Source organism: Hyaena hyaena, unplaced genomic scaffold (assembly GCF_003009895.1).
Source record: "Hyaena hyaena isolate Hyena2069 unplaced genomic scaffold, ASM300989v1 scaffold_1666, whole genome shotgun sequence".
Lineage (NCBI taxonomy): Eukaryota > Metazoa > Chordata > Mammalia > Carnivora > Hyaenidae > Hyaena > Hyaena hyaena.
Window position 1 is genome coordinate 189,328 of NW_024082297.1, and position 17,634 is coordinate 206,961.

Consider the following 17,634-nt stretch of genomic DNA (forward strand, 5'->3'; position numbering starts at 1 on the left):
ATGCATGTAATGCCTTATAATTGTTAGTTATCAAACTAAAATCACTTTGAGGACTGGATTCTTCATTTCCATATGCCCAATGTCTAAACATTATCTGGTTCAATACTAGGTGTTCAGTGCATCTGATAAGTGAACAAATAAAAAGATGAATGAATGTTTGTATTCTTATTCCTTACCACTATCAATTTTTCTTCAGTATGCCCATTTGAAATTTGCTTTCAGGTTTAAAGTGTAAACTGCAGTGAGGGCTTTGCATATCAGTCCTCTTTGGTGTGTGCATATGTGTTTGTGTGTGGATGTGTACATATGTGTGAATGTGTGCTTGTGTGTGTATGTGTAAGAGTTTTCTACTGCATCTACCTCCTACCCCACCTAAAACCTAAACCATATAGGAGTAGGGTTGCCAGCCAAGGGATACAGAAATGCTGATGCATAGGAGTACATGTACCCCAATGTTCATAGCAGCACTCTCCATAATAGCTAAAACATGGAAAGAGACTAAGTGTCCATCATCGGACGAATGGATCAAAAAGATGTGGTTTATCTATACCATGGAATACTACATGGCAATGAGAAACAATGAAATCTGGCCATGCGTAGCCACATGGATGGACCTTGAGGGTGTTATGCTGAGCGAAATAAGTCAGGCAGAGAAGGACAAATATCATATGTTTGCACGTACAGGAGGATTAGGAGGAACTTAACGGAGGAACAAGGGGGAGAAGAAGGGGGGAAAAGGGGGAAAGGGAGAGAGGCAAACCATGAGAGACTCTTGAATGCTGACAAAAACTGAGGACTGATGGATGTGGGGGGAGGGGGGAGGGGCATGGAGGAGGGCACTTGTGGGGATGAGCACTGAGTGTTTTGTGGAAACTAATTTGACAATAAACTATTTGGAAAAAAAAAAAAAGGAGTAGGGTTGCCAGATACTAAATAGGATATTCCATTAAATTTGAATTTTAGATAAATAATGATTGATTTATTTAGTATAAATATGTCCCAGATAGTTCACAGAGGCCAAATTGTGCATGGAGCATACTTCTATTATGGAGTTTTTCATTCTTTATTTGAAATTCAGATTTAACTAGGTATCCTATATTTTTGTTAAATCTGGCAACTCTATTCTTCTTCTGATGTATAAAAGTTGACCAGGCCCACAAGCATGTCAAAATCTTAATTATGTTCATTTAGCCATGATAGAATACTTCTAGTTCTTCTGAGTTTTAAACCAGAGTAGAAATAAGCTTTTGTCCTTTAGCTCCATTGTTCCCCACTAGTCTCATAGTTTTCCGTTCCGAATCTCTCATTTTTTCCTTAATTATAAGATATGGAAGATTGCATTTTTATTTGTGATAAAATCCATAGGTAGAATACACATAAAGGTCACATAAAAATACATGAAGATGATAATTAAACACAATATACAGCATTGGATAGGCAATGTGATTAAAGGACTACACATATTTTCTTTATAGTGTCATTAATGCCAATACATAGAAGCATTTCTTGCATAAAGAGTATGTTTTAGCAGTTAATAATAGTGCAAACATGTTAAAAAACATTTATAGAACTACAACCTCAAAAAATTTAATTGAACTCAATCTCATGAGTTTATCACTTGATTAATGGCCCTGATTTATAATAACCTTTCAACAACATACCAGGGAAAAGCAACAAGAAGCCCATTACCTGCAGAAGCAATTACAGAAAATTACTTTGGAACAGTAGCACCATTCCACATTATAATATGCACATTAGTTATATTGCACCTTCCTGAGTTGAACTTTGAAAATGGTAGCCACACAAAATGCCAGAATGGATGAATTCATTCAAGGCTGGGCCTTCACTGATGGTAGTAGTAATCTTGACCATCATAGCTGTCATAGCTGCGCCCTTTATAGTAGCTGTATTCATCCTCATAGGCTCGGTAATTATCGCCACGAGGTTCTCCATTCTCGTTTTCATAGACTTCATATCCATTGTCATATTCATTGGTACCTGTTTGTTCATACTCTTCCTCATATCCAGTGGTGGTGGCTTCCCTAGGTGGTCGGGTGGTCCCATAGAACTCTAGTGGTGGGGTTGTAGGTTGAAACCCACCATTTGGAGAGGTTGTTGTCTTAGGGCCACCATTGTCCTGCCTTCCAGCCACTGTGGTTCCTTCTGCATTGATTTCAGTGACACTTTCTTCTTCACCTTCTTCTCCATTGTTTCCATCACTGCTGCCATTGCCATTTTCTACCTCTGTGCTGTTGGTGCTGGTGCTGTTTATGCCTTGTTCATTTTCATCAACTTCTGCTTCATTTTCTTCATCTTCCTCTTCTTCTTCATCACTTTCCTCCTTTTTTGTAGCCTTTTTTCTATCCCCAGCCTGTAAGGGAAAGTTTCAAAAAACCCACATTTGGTAAGAAAATGTAAAAACTTAAGACCATTATTTCATCCAACACAGGCTCTACCTACAGCCTTGTTTTAGATGTATTTTTGAATTGAAGCCAGTTTAACTTACAAAAGAATTGGTGAGTATTTTAAAAATTTAGAACTAGTACCTTTGATGAATGTTTTAGAAATTCAGAATTAGTACTTTTGTCATTGGGTTTTGATGGAGAATATGTACTTGATAGATAAGCTTTCTCTGTGGGAGATGCTTCCCATAGCTTCGCTATTCACTTTGTCTTAGAATCCTCTTCCCCGAGATGCAGTGGCATCTTTCAGGACCTTTTATCTATTGTCAAGATGCTTGTCCTTAGTTTTCTGTTATAATATGGAAAGTCTGTGTAATAACGTGGGAAGAGAATTTGCCTGGGAAAAGGTATTTCCTTACTTGTAAACAGGGAAATCGAACGTGCTCTTGCTTTTTCAATGAGTTAATGAAGATAATATGAAATACTCTTGTGTATAGTGTCAAGAGAACCTTAGACTACAGTAAAGAAATGAAATCAGGTTTAACATTTTTGAGGAATCATTACCTTCTTGGGAAGTTGGATTGCAGCTAGACCTATGTCCCCTGTTCCAGGTGTGATCTCTCCATAGCCAGGGGTAGCTGAAAGGGTGGTGTTCTCAGCTTCAGATTCTTCATCTTCATTTTCATCAGAATTTGCATTCTCTTCATTGTTTTCTTCTTCATTTGAGGCCTCCTGGTGAAAATATCCAGAGCAAGAAAAGTTAGTTTAGTTGGAAAAAAAAAAAGTAACATTTATTGGAGTCATGAGCCATTATTGAGAAAAACATATCCCTCAGCCAGCTCATCACCTAATGTTAACAATTCTGTTTCCTCTTGTGCCATTTGCACTCCTCACTTCTTAGAATTCAACTCAAAGTTATCTCATTCTACTTACCTCACATAGTCTGTTTCAGATATTTCTGTATTCTATTTAATCAATTCAAAAATGTTTGTGTAATAATTTCAGCATATCAGACTACATGGTATTTTATTCTACATGCTTTAGGCTCTTAAAGTCTTATCAATACTATTACAACATGGTAGTAAATGAATTCTTACATTTGCTGACAAATAAGCTGAGAACTTACACCTGTTATTCCTTATAGCAGCCTTGGAAGGTAGGATTATTTTTCTCTTTGGAAAGAAAGGGAAAATGAGGTCAGCAAAGGTAAATAACTTGCTTAAGGTCTTCTCATACATGATGAAGCTGTATCTTTCTAATTAAAAAACAAACAAACAGCCCTTTCTAATGCACTATGATGTTTTTGTTGAGGAAGAGGATTTATGTGAATTGTTCACACTATACCTAGGATATTTTTTCAAAAAGGAATCTTGATGGAAATCTCTCTTTTCAAACAAATTTGATTGCATTTCTTATTTACTACCAAAAAGAAGTGAGTATATTTCATTTGCTTTCAAGTGTACTTAGAGAAAAAACATATTTAATTCAAAATTTATCTAGCAGTAGATAAGCCAGTTTTGTATTGTATGCAGTATTCAGAAGATTTTAGACATTTGACACACAATCAATTTTTCTGTGCAATGAAGAAACTACTCCATGAAAATTTTAATGGTTATATTATGTTATTGTATGATCTTTTTAAAAAAATTAACACTCCTCAAATGAATGCTACTATAATCTTATTAATCTTACTATATAACTTTATTTAACCTTTTATTCTTTGCCTTTACTCTATTGCTAGGCAGTTGTTTGTTAATTGAGTTAATTTCCTGATGTGATTCATAGCAATATTAAATGTCAGGAATTCAGGGGCACTTAGATGGCTCAGTTAGTTAAGCATCCAACTTCAGCTCAGGTCATGATCTCACAGCTTGTGGGTTTGAGCCCCGCGTCGGGCTCTGTGCTGCCAGCTCAGAGCCTGGAGCCTATTTCAGAGTCTGTATCTCCCTCTCTCTCTGACCCTCCCCTGCTCACACTGTCTCTCTCTCTCTCTCTCTCCTAGAAATAAAATAAAAATATTAAAAAAAAAAAAAAGGCCAGGAACTCCTACACAGAGAGTTCATTTACTTTAATAAGTACTGGAAAATTGAATTCATTTCAGTGTATCTAATCTCTTTAGATGATGATGTTAAGATAACTTTAACTAGGCATCCTATGTTCTAAGACTTTAAAACATGTGATGTGTGCATGTGTGCACATGCGCATGCACATGCTCTCTCACACACACACAATGAAATATTACTCAGCTATGAAAAAGAATGAAATCTTGCCATTGTGATGAAGTGAATGGAGCTAGAGAATATTATGCCAACCAAAATAAGTCAGAGGAAGACAAATACTGTATGATTTCACTCATATGTTGAATTTAAAAAACAAACAAGCACAGGGGAAAAAAGGAGAGAGAAAGGCAAACCAAGAAACAGACTCTTAACCATAGAGAAGAAACTGATGATTACCAGAAGAGAGATTGTTTGGGGGGATAGGTTATATATGTAACTGAGATTAAGGAGTACACTTGTAATGGGCACCATGTGTTGTATGGAAGTGTGAATCAGTATATTATATACTTGAAACTGATATTACTCTGTATGTTAACTAATTGGAATTTAAATAAAAACTTTAAAAAAAGATAATCCACAGGTTTAAAAACAAAGTATTAGAAGAAAAAAATAAACATTTATATAAAGAAAAAAAATTAACACAACCCAGGTTTAGCCTACCTTATTACTAAAACAAAGTGACTAAAGAAGAATATGTTTGTTTCATCAAATTTGTAAATTCCAATGTTTCAATAAACTCTTGAGGCTACTAAAGTCTACCCCTAAACAGTCTTTAAGTTAATTGTGTCAAATATCCCACAAACACCATACTGTTTATTTATTCATGTTTATGCTTTATTCCTACAGACTAAACCTTTCAGGGCAGAAGGAGGAAAGATTCTTGGAGTAGAACATACAATTTGGGTCCTGTACCATCATTTTACACATGAAAAACCTGAGATGCAATGAGATAAATGACTCACATGGGTCAAATAGATGGTAGTTCACTAGTGGCAAGGTCATGAGTAAAGATCCAAACACTCAAATCATGAACTTCGATATTTTCTCCTACAATGCCCTTTCTCTCCTAGATACTTTCCTTTTTTTAAAAAAAAAAATATAATTTATTGTCAAATTGGCTAATATATAGTGTGAAAAGTGTGCTCTTGGTTTTGGGGGTAGATTCCCATGATAGATACTTTCTTTAAGGATATTCTGTTGCAATGAATTAAAAAGGAAAACAGGTCAGTCTGTTGATGGGTTAAGCTTCAAATATCTTTTTGAATAGAAAAATTAGCAATGATGTTTTAAAACTGTTATTAACACACTAGACTGGCTAAAATGACTGAAAGAAGCAACTGTTGGTGAGAATGTGGAGCAACTAATATACTGATAGAGGGAGATCACAGTGCATTTGCTTTGGTTGCATCAACTTGGGTTGAACATATGCATACCTTTTGGCCTCCAGAAATAAATGCATATGTTCACCAGAAGGAGTACTAGAATGTTCATAGCAGCTTTCTTTGTTATAGCCCAAAGTTGGAAACTGCCCCCAAAGGTCCATCAACAAAAGAATAATACATTGTGGTACATTCACATCATGAGATACTGACAAGAATGAACAATGTACAGCTGTAGAACAATATTAATTAACCTTTGAAGTTGAGAGTAGAAGAGACCACACACAAGAGAGTATGATTCCATTTATATAATATGCAAAAATGGGTGAAAGCTGTTAGGATTCAAAATAACAGTTGCTCTTGGTAGGTATGGTTAATGAAAAAAATGGAGCACAAAGCATATGCTGCTTTTTGATATGGGTCTTTTTGAAACTGTGTTCAATTTCTGAAATTTTAATGATCTGTATACTTATGATAATTGTGTTGTATATATTATATTTTTATAAAGATTTTTTAAAGTGAGGCTGAATAGTTTAGAAGTGGCAAAAAAGTGTGGTCACCAAATATAAAATATACCTAAGCACCCTCTCCTGTGAGTACCATTCCTGGAGATGCTATGTATTTAACCTGACTTGCCAATGAAATTTTAGGGAAGAAATGGGGAAAAGGAAGTTCCAGAATCTCTTCAGGATAGAAGCCTTCAGATTTATTTAACCGCTTTTCTATGATCACTTTTAATGAATGATGTTTGGAGTGTTTATCCCTCTGAAGTTTTCAAAGCCAAACTACAAATATTTGTTGGGCACCATATATTGTATAAGAAAATATGCTACACAGTGTGAGGAGCTATAAGGAAGATACAGTACTGTTTCTCCCAAACTGGAGATGAAACCTATGGTCTCTTGCCCTCTGGGTCATTAGGAGTTTGCAGATAAGTCTTGGGAGGATAGTAAATGTTCAGAGATTGTTGGCAAAATTTTGAGCACGTGTGATTTCATCGTAGTTTTTAACTTCCTCTATCCTCAACCACCATTGTAACATGAAGAACCGTTGCCAAAAGGTATGCAATCTAATTGGGAAATCTACCTGGCAAAGCAGTTTTGTGATCACTGTACAGCAAAGAGCTGTAGTTAAATAGATTACCCCAGCTTAGCTCTTGTGTCAGATTACTATACGGAACTCGTGGCAAAATTTTGTGGGATTTAGTAGGTGGCATTTTTCCTGGTACTGGCTTGATATTCTTGTAAAGTCTTCCCTTAAGCTATTAGGGTAAGTTATAGTACTGGAAATGATACTTTTATGGTTTAAAAAAAATCAAACTAATTATTTGTCACTTTTAAAGTTCCCATACCATTTTGTTTTCAAGATAGCAGACATTTATCCGTGATCCACATTTAACTGTCATTGCCTCTTCATAAATAGCAGTTAAGAATACCCAAATTTAGAAGATCTCCAAAGCAGTGGATAGCTATAATTGGCTATCCAGGAAAATGTGCCTAATTAGTATGTTTTCTTGAGCAAGAGTGCCAGTTATAAACAGGTTAGCACAATTTCCAAGATATACAGATGAATTTTAGCTGTTAACTATACTAATGGGTAGTATTATAGAGGACTTTGTAGTACTGTGTATAGAATATGTAGTACTGTATGCATTTATACATCTTGAGTATTTGCATTTCTGTAAGAACATAAATTTTATTTTTATGCAAAATGACAAATGAAATTCCCATTTAAAAGAACAACCCTACTTGGTGGCTCAAAAAAACCCCAGATGAATCACAGTAACATTGTAGAAGATATGATTAGCTTTTCATATACTACCCACTTAGTAAGTTGAGTTTAAGTTCAATCCTTAAAACAAGTATTGCACTGAGTTTAGGTACTTGTCTTTTACTATCACGTGCTATCCACCTAAATATGAATATTACCCCTTTTTCTTTTTATCCAAATGTACACTTCTTCCAACTTACAATGGAGACATTTTTGTTTTTGCACCACTTTCAGTAACTTCAATGCCAAATGCAATAGCATTTTAAACAGGTCACTTTAGCTTATTCTAATTTAAATAATCTCCTTGTCCAAAATAGAAGACTGTGGGTAGCTGGTAAACTGGCAATGGCTTGTTTGCTAAGTCCAGACTACAGTAGACTAGTTTCCTATTTGTTTTAGTGCTGCCTGGTTTGTTTTGAAAAATCCTGCAGAAATTCCTTACCTCCTCTTCTTCCTCCTCTTCTGAGCTGTCACCATCTCCATTTTCTTCAGATGAATCACTACTGCTCTAAAATATATATATATGTGTGTTTGTGAATTCGTACATATATGAGTTTATGTGTACATATATGGATACACATGCATTCCACACCAAAGGAAATTTCCTGCTGATTGAATTAAGACAAAATATTTTCGAATATTTACTCAAACTAATTAGTATTGCCATCTTGATTTATTTATTTATTTAGAATAGTTCTCATGTGAATCTGAGAAAAAGATTTGAGGAGATTGGAAATATATAAAATGAGGTTGGAGAGAAAGAGGAGCTTTATAATGGCCAAGATATTGAAATGAGACAGGCATTTCAACCCCCAAAGCATAGGAAATGTGTTAAAACATTTTGTATATAAAAATGAGAGCAATGAATCATAGAATTACCTAAGCCTACAAGAACATGAGGATTATCTGGTACAGTTTATTTTACAGAGAAGGAATCAAGCCCAGAGCAGTTGTGACTTCTCTAACCAGTTCAAGGCAAATGAACCAATATGTAGATCACATTGTTTTATTTTCTTTATAAAATATAAATGAAATGATGATTAGGGTTATTATGAAATAAAAGTTATTACTGGATAATTCTCTTAAATAATGAGCTCTTCTGATGAATTTAAATTAGAATTTGACTGAAAATTAAATTTGCATATAGTTTTTCATATCTATCAGTCTAATTAAAGCTAATCCATAAAATTAGCCTCTCTATATATATAAATGAGATTTTATATATATGAGGTAAAAATTATATAAGAGTAAAATTAATTCACTTCTTCATTTAGGAAAAAGGTACAGAGTGCCATCCCTCTAAAGAGCTCAATATCGAATGAGAATATTTTAAACCAAGGATCTGTGTATAAAAATATAATTATAAGTTAATGACCTTTGCTACTTTTTAAGAGGAAATATAAACCTAAACATCTCTTATCAGACTTTAAGACAGAGGAGACTTTTCATCTTCCAATGATAAATTGAATTTTCCTTCTTTTTCTGCTACTACCCCTAATGGCACCAGGTGGATAAATGGATACCCAACTTAAGAGTCTGTCATTTTCTTTTTTATTATTATTTTTAATGTTTATTTATTTTTGAGAGAGAGTGAGACAGAGCAGGAATGGTGGAGGGGCAGAGAGAGAGAGGGAGACACAGAATCCGAAGCAGGCTCCAGGCTCTGAGCTGTCAGCACGGAGCCCAATGCAGGGCTCTAACCCACGAACTGTGAGATCATGAGCTAAGCCGAAGTCCGGCGCTTAACCAACTGAGCCACCCAAGAGCCCAAGATTCTGTCATTTTCTGCCCTGTAAATCTTAGCTTTGATTCTGATGACCCAGTTAAATACTGTGGGTCTTCAAAAATAGAGCTGCAGAAGAAGCTCAGGTTTAGAAATCAGATATGAGGAAGTACTCATGTTCCAGTCCTGCTCAGGGTTGTCCCTGTATGGCTCATTCTTCAGGTGGCCATGGCCTCCACCCAAGAAAAGAGAATGTTTATTCCCTTGATCCAAGAATAACCAACCTTGGGTGGAAAAAAGAATAATTAGACCTGCTCTTCCACTGCCATGACCTTAAGGGTTGTGTTTCCTTAGCCCAGAGGGTGAATAAAACATAGTATTACATGTAAACCATTTCTGTTTGTTAGTTAATAGAGAGGGCAGCATATTTCTGCAATGTATTTTGTCCCAGTGAGAGTGTTTGAATCTTTTTACAAGTTTCCTCACCTCTAGCTTTCTTGCTATCCCAACTACATGACTCTTCAGTTAGTGTCTACACTGAGAACAATTTTAAAACTTCGTATCATATGTTTGCACATATAGGAGGATTAGGAGGAACTTAACTGAGGACCATGGGAGAGAAGAAGGGGGGAAATGGTGGGGGAAATGGAGAGAGGCAAACCATGAGAGACTCTTGAATGCTGAGAACAAACTGAGGACTGATGGATGTGGGGGGGAGGGGGGATGGGCATGGAGGAGGGCACTTGTGGGGATGAGCACTGGGTGTTCTATGGAAACCAACTTGACAATAAACTATTTGTAAAAAAAAAAAATTAAAAGAAACAAAAAAGACCTTCATGAAATCCCCTGAAATCTTGGCATTTCTTTTTTTTCCTTTCATTTGTGCCTTATTTCCAATTTGTAACTAAGTCATATTCTTCTGGAAGTCAAAATATATATCACACACACACACACACACACACACACAACCATTACTCCTTTCAGCTTCTATCACTCCCATTTATTCAATCCCGAAATTACATTTCAGGCATTGTTTTGAAAATGAGGGTCATAGTAAGAGATGAAGTTGGAAACATAGGCAATTTCCCTGTGTCAAGCACGTGATAGCTGAGATGAGTCCAATAAAAGAAATATAAAGTTTCTGCCTTGTAAGAGTTCACAAACAATTCAAATAATTGAATCCTAAAAGAAATAATTTCCTCAATTAAAAATGCTTAGGGTATTAAGCTTATTTATACTTTTATCTCTATAGCCAAGCAGATAGATAAGCTATGGGTAGATTGTTGATAGCTTTGAACTTAATATAACATATTTCATGAAAGTTGGTATTTTAGAAATGATTATATATAAACACAGGTTTGTTTGAATAAAACATAAATTTCAGAGCTGGTACAGCTAATACATTTTGGGATGACAATCTGGGCACCAAATTCTTGATAGACTTAAGAGAATAAATAATACAGAGTTCTGGAAAATATATATGTAGACATGTAAAGGAGAAAATTCTGGAAATCAGACTTTACAAAGAAGAAGAAACGATCATAAATACTAGGTCAGACTGATGGATTGGGGCATACATTTTATTGGATACTTGTTATATACAACCATCTTACAAATTCCACATTAGTTGAGAGGAACTTATCTGTATATAATTTCTCTAAATTTTTTATATTAAAGATCCACCTAAAGATCTTTGAACTTTGAATTTATCAGGAATGAAAAATAGAACCTCCCCTACTATCTTTTCACTATGGATATTTTAATTGGATCACATTTATATGTCTATAAAAATTGATAGGTGGGAATATCTCTTAAGTACCTGATATTTTAGAAAATTTGAGGAACTAGGGGGAGCCTGGGTGGCTCAGTCGGTTAAGTGTCTGACTTCGGCTCAGGTCACGATCTCATGATTCGTGGGTTCGAGCCCCAAATTGAGTTCTGTGCTGACAGCTCAGAGCCTGGAGCCTGTTTCAGATTCTGTCTCTCCCTCTCTCTGACCCTCCCCTGCTCATGCTGTCTGTCTCTCTCTCTCTCTCAGAAATAAATAAAAACATTATAAAAAAATTTTGAGGAACTAGGTAGAAATTTAAATTTATTACCATTTCCATTTAGTTTAAGAAAGAGAATGAAGCAGACATTTAAGTGAGCACTGTTTATTTGTGGTCCTGAGGTATACCAAAGAAATGAAGATGGTTTTGAAAACTAACAACTCTTGTATCATCTATGCTCATATTTCTGTGGCCCTCTGCATGCCCCATAATTATTATGGTGCTATAAATACTTTAGGATTATCATTTCCTATCACTATATTATTTAGAAATGGGTTAGTCCAACATACGGTAGGACGCTCTGCCAAGCCACTGTGCTGAGGCATCGATTTCAGCATCTTGACTACTTGTAGTGTCCCAGGAATCCTGGGTCAGATGGTGCATAATTGGTGTCCTGAACCCAAACTATGTAGCAATAAAAATAGCACAGTTCTGGTTTGTCGAATATTTTAAATCAACACCACACCCTCTAGTTTTCAAAGGCCTTCTTCACCAGGAACCCAGTAAAAAGAGAAATTCTTATTTTTAGTATTTGTTATTTTCCTTTTTGTTTACAAATTTTAAGAATGTTTTTCTCACAAGCTTTTAGTTCACTTCATGAGTTTCTCTCTTGAGTTTTTGAATCATGCTTCTGTGACAGCTGTGCTTTAGTGTTTGACATCCTGCTCTACTGACCAGCATAGGCCAGAGGTTCAGAAAATCTTCAGCAGTCACGAATGCTGTTTGAAATGATCTCTGCTGTTTAGGATGCCAATTTTTTCCTTACCTATTAAAGGATGCTAAATTATTAGATGCAAAAAAGCTGTTTGACAGTTTTGACTCAACTATAATATGACAATTAGTGGCCTTTTCACTGACTTCGTTGTCAACAACAGGTAAAGTCCATTTTGCCAGTGACTTGGCCAAAATACCTGAACTCTATGTACCAAGGTATTCACTTTTATTACATCATTCTAGATTGGGCCCAAATTGTTTTATTCGCTGTGTGTATATCTCTGCTTTAGAAGAGAATTTAGGAGTAAATTTTATTGTATTATATTAAAAGCAAACATTTTGTAATAAGTCTTTCTGGCTGAATTTCAGTGAGAGTTGAATTTAGACATTTTATAGTTAAATTAGATTACCTTTAAATGATAATGGGTGAGAAAGAAAATTAATTTTTATACTTACTTGAACTGGAAATCGTTTTAGAGGAGGATAAAAGTAGGCATTCTTATAAAGGTAATATCGTGGCCTGTACTTAAAGACCTGCATTAAAAAAATAAATGATAGATTCACGCTTAACATATAATAAATCTAGAGTAAGTATAGTCAGGTCAATAAAGTATGCTAAAATTAATTACCCCATTTTCTTCAGAATCCTCTAGTTTGGCTCTTCGATGCAAATTTTTCATCTGTTTGAAAGAACATGTAATCATTACATACTGTCTCTTTTACATAAAAAGACAAAAGTGGAAATATAGGGTTTTAATACAGAACTTACTGAGAAAGCACAGGCCATTCCTAAAATGGTGAGCAAAATTAAAGCAGTCTTCATTTTGGTGATTGCTTCTGGAATTAATGAAGTGGTAAAGTTAATATATATGAAAACTAAGAATGTAACTGTTTTTACTCATACTAGAAGAATTTGTCCAATTCTTTGTTTTAATGTCTGTCCAATTATGGTTTTGATTAAGACCAAATTTCTAGCCTTTATTTCAAAATTGTTCCCTTTTTTTAAGTAGTAAAAATGGACTTTGTTTAACCTTGAATTCCATATTTGATTTTATCTATCTACCTATCTATCATTTGTTTTAAAGTTTACTTATTTTGAGAGAGAGAGAGAGAAGGAGCAGGGGAAGAGCAGAGAGAGAGAGGGAGAGAGAATCCCAGGCTCGTGGGATATGGGGTCTCAGTCTCATGACTGTGAGATAATGACCTGAACCAATATCAAGAGTCAGATTCTTAACTGACTGAGGTACCCAGGCACCTTCCATATTTGATTTTAACCTATCTGCTGTGATTTGTCAGTGGCAGACCATTTCATTACTGTAAGGGGCTTGAATGCCTAGTGTACTTCACATTGAGGCAGAGAGGCTTCCTGATATCATTGACATAGGAATATCAGCAAAGGAATTGAATTGTTATTATGTGACCTGTTTGTTTATAATTGAGAACTAAGTAAAAACTGAATACATTTATATGATTGCTTTTATATCAGTGATTGTACAACCTACACACACACACACACACACACACAGATGTTTACAACCTACATATATAGTACAACCTGTATATACGTATATATGTATATATACAACCTACACATATAGTACAACCAACATATATATATATCAAGTTTATTTATACGATATATATGTATATCTCAAGTTTATTTGTAAGATGAGAAATAGGAACAATTTTCCGGAGATTACTTTAGAAAACTTTTACCTTAGGAAGAAACTGGTTTTTTGGTATATGAAATCCATAATACGTGAAATACTATTCTCATAGCATGTGGCACCAAACAGCCATGACTAAGAATGATTCTCTGAGAAGAGCTCATCAGAGTTTCACCTTGGGATATCAGGGGAAAACTTCCTCAAATTAGCTTGTTCTCCAGCTCCTTTCAAGCTTTCTATTACTAGTGTGGGAGACTGTCACAGGATGGATCAAGGGCTCTTCAGGGTCAGGGTAATAGGCATCATAGAGACTTCAAGTCTATGGAAGAATTGATTCTGAAATACAACTCTCAGAATGGGAATAGTTCCCAAACAATCCTGGGGTTTGCAGCCATACAGAGATCCCACTTCCACATAGATACGTCACATAAAAAGAGAGGGATAATGAAATTGTATCCTACTTTAGTTTTATTCTATTTGATAAAATCCTATTTTAATAGAAGTTGAATAAACTTAGCTGAAAGCCTACTAATACCCCCTCCCCCCCACACACACACACTTGCACTGACATACACACTTAACTGAGAGTGCTTAACTGAGAGTGACAGCTTTGGCAACATTTTGAAAGTAATATGTAATGGTGGTGGCAATTTCCCTATAAACACATTTGGAAAAGTAATATTTAAAGTGTATGAAACCCATATAGTCTGTATTCTGAAGTTTGATTTTGCATTTTGTTGTTAGTCACAATTCATGGCATCCTTAGTAGTATCTGACACTAAAACATTACACAGAATAAGACTTTAACCTGGAGAAGGTGTCTTGGGTCCTAAGTCACACTCTATTTATGGCAGACTGGGTCTTTTGATTTTGATGCCTATATGCTTCCTCACAGCTCTGTCTACTTATTAAAATTCTTAATGGCCACATCATGATAAAGAGGCTTTGCCCTGGAGGGGGCCTATCTGTATAAGTTTTTATTGCTACTGAGGTGCTTAAGTAATACTTTGAACTTTATCGCCCATGGTCAGACTCACCAGCAAATGGGAAGATTATTGCTCTACAGCTTTATGAAAAGAGTTGGAATACTTATAATGTCTTAAAGAGCTTAAAACTTAAGTATATAGAACTGTAGAAAGGGTTTTGATTACATAAATTTCTCATAACAAACCAAAAGAACAGCTAGATGAAAACATAGCAGGAATAATATAAAAAGGCAGCAAGTGACTGCCTACATAAATCTCATTTTATTTACTTTATGATTCATAAAAAACAAAGATGTCTATAGTGACCACTACTAACCCAGACAACAATTCAAACATTCTTAAAGGATAGTTTTGAAAATGTAATTATAAGTTTTCATTGGAGAGAGTATGATAAACTACCAACATTATTTATTTCTCTAGTACAATGTATTTTTCCATACTAATTTTAGAGATATGGGATATTAACACTTGAAAACCAAATATATAACATATTGAAAAAAATTTTATGTAATTAAAGGATAGATTATGCATAATCTATGCAGAAGTCTGTATACATTGAGGCAGATTTACAAGTGAAAAATAGTATTTTAGTTAGCTTATCTTGACTACATCAGAGCTAGGAAAGTTATTTGTGAGATGGAGAGATAGGAAGTAGCTTTATAGTTTATGTGAACAATATCAAAAACTTATTTACATGCATAGGTTAATAGGTTTAACGTTTTGGAAAGAATCTAAAATCCGAGGTACTAGTTTAATGAGAAACAAGTGTTAAATTACAAAGCCCTTCTATACAATGCAATAGCATCAACATTTAAATAAAAAATTCAAAGCCAGATCCAGAGATATAAAATGTGGAGTGTTTGATTTTAAGAAAATGAAGTTGTCATATTAAATCTTACCCTTTTGCAGTTCTGGAGTGAGGAAACAGGCTCACAGGAGTGAGTGACACAGATTGAATATTTCCTCTGCTGTCTCACTCACTCATTTGCTTACTGTGACTGGCTATAAACTCTTCTTTGCCTTCTAACAGCCAATCACTGTCCTGGACAAGGTGATGTCAGAATGTGGATTCTCACCAGAAAATCCCCAAACTTCAACACTTTTTCAAGACACAGACTCAGTTGAATAAACATGAAATGTGGTTCTAGTGCCAAGAGGTTTCCATTGTGGAATTTAATTGAAGGTTTAGATGAAGATGAATAGTTTGAGTTCTGAATACATATAATAATATACTGGATATGAATTAAAATAAATAGCTAAAGATTTAACCATTTAAAAATTTTATGATTATACAAGTTTTCACTCTGATGAAAGGAAAGGAAACTTCTTCTCATCAGATGCAATCCTGCATTATTAATTTAGTAAACAAATAATAAAGGAGCTGATGAACAGTTAATATTTTAATATCAATTTTATATTTTTTCTATATAATATCAATTTTACATTTTTTCATGTTTCAGTGACTCATAAATTAAAATTAATAGAATTAAAAACAACTCCATCAATTTTGTTCATTCTACCACAAACCTGGAGTTATTGAGCTTTCCACTAAACCAGGACAGTGGAAAGCCAGTATTCCAGGACATGAAGAGCCAAATATAAGAAAGATCTGGTCCCTGTCTAAAATTTACACAGTTGCATAGAGAGATAGACTTACACCTGTAGAGCACAGTAATGAAAATATCTACAAGGTTTAGAGATCAGAATAGGAATTTTCTAGTTATCAGTAAGGGAGAGATTATCAAGAAAGAAAAGGAAAGCATTCTTAGGAATAGATTTAAAGGATACAGAAATGAATGAACATAGTAATACTGACACTGTCTAATATTTGCTAAGTGCTCTCATGCTAGTTCCTGTGCTATTTCAGTCATCCTTCACACATACAGAAAATAATTCAGTTAGATTATCTCATTCTATAAGTGAGGTAAGTGAGACACAGAGATGGTATGTCCTAGGAAATGGGGGAATATAGAGATCGAAGTCAAGTCTATTTCTAGAGTCTACCTTTAATCACTATAAATCCTTGTTGGCACATTCAGAAGGCTTCATTGATTCAATAAACTGGAATATAGTGAGTATAAGTAATGAAGATGAGGGTGGTTGAATGGACAAAGACCAGGTGATGGAGGGGACTGTAGTTTGCACTAAGGAGTATGAACTCTACCATGGAAAAGAAAATACCAAAGGGTTAATGCAGAAAAATAATTTATTTAGATTTGTAACTTAGAAAAATCTTTTGTTGACAAGGCATATCTGGGTTGAAGAAGGCAAGATAGCTATGGAGGAGAGGGGCTCCAAGAGGCTATTCTAGTGTTTCAGGAAAACAGTGACAAAGGTCTGAACTAAAGCAATAGCCGTGGGGGTGGAAAGGATGGAACAAATGAGAAAGATGTTAAGTAGATAAAACTGATAGGACTTAGTTAAAGTAAGAGAAGTAGAGAAGCCTAGGATGACTTCTGGACTTATGGCTTGGGTAATTTTGTGAGTAGAGGGACCATATCTCATATCATACCTAGCAGAGTAATTGGTATATTATAATTCAGTGAGATGTTAACAGTATATAATATAATGAAAGGAGTAAGGAACTGAGAATGAAAAGGCTAGGGGTTTGTTCTTGATTTTACCACTGTGTGAACCACTTGATGACAACGAGGCTTCAATTTAATCCATATTTTAAAAATAAGGGCTATTTTCAACCAAAAAAGAACCAGCCACTGTGTGCCTCTATAACCTGTGAAGTATTCTTGCCAAATAACTGGACTTGAATCTGATGAAGACTCTCTATGTGCCAGGTGAGAGACACATTTTGTACCCAGTAAGGTACAAAAGAATACATAAAATGACACCACAGGGGTGTATTGATCAAAATCCAAAATGTGGGAAAC

At 34.9% G+C, this 17,634-nt stretch overlaps 1 protein-coding gene across 1 annotated transcript; it reads right to left on the reverse strand.

Annotated features, from left to right (window-relative positions):
* Window positions 1-1,371: 1,371 nt before the first annotated feature.
* Window positions 1,372-15,712, reverse strand: LOC120226351 (integrin binding sialoprotein). The gene is made up of 7 exons (XM_039224540.1): window positions 15,649-15,712; window positions 12,866-12,933; window positions 12,726-12,776; window positions 12,553-12,630; window positions 8,054-8,119; window positions 2,967-3,134; window positions 1,372-2,371 (listed from the first exon to the last, which is right to left on the reverse strand). The coding sequence occupies exons 2-7, from the start codon at window positions 12,917-12,919 to the stop codon at window positions 1,844-1,846; spliced, it is 945 nt and encodes a 314-aa protein (XP_039080471.1). The 5' UTR covers window positions 12,920-12,933; window positions 15,649-15,712; the 3' UTR covers window positions 1,372-1,843.
* Window positions 15,713-17,634: the final 1,922 nt, after the last annotated feature.

What these genes read in the sequence shown, in the direction of transcription:
- LOC120226351 (XM_039224540.1), bottom strand. Translation starts at nt 12,919, where the DNA reads ATGAAGACTGCTTTAATTTTGCTCACCATTTTAGGAATGGCCTGTGCT. An exon ending in AAGAGGAGGAAGAAGAGGAG is followed by an intron (nt 3,135 to 8,053) that starts GTAAGGAATTTC and finishes TATTTTCACCAG; the next exon opens with GAGGCCTCAAATGAAGAAGA. An exon ending in CAATCCAACTTCCCAAGAAG is followed by an intron (nt 2,372 to 2,966) that starts GTAATGATTCCT and finishes TTTCCCTTACAG; the next exon opens with GCTGGGGATAGAAAAAAGGC.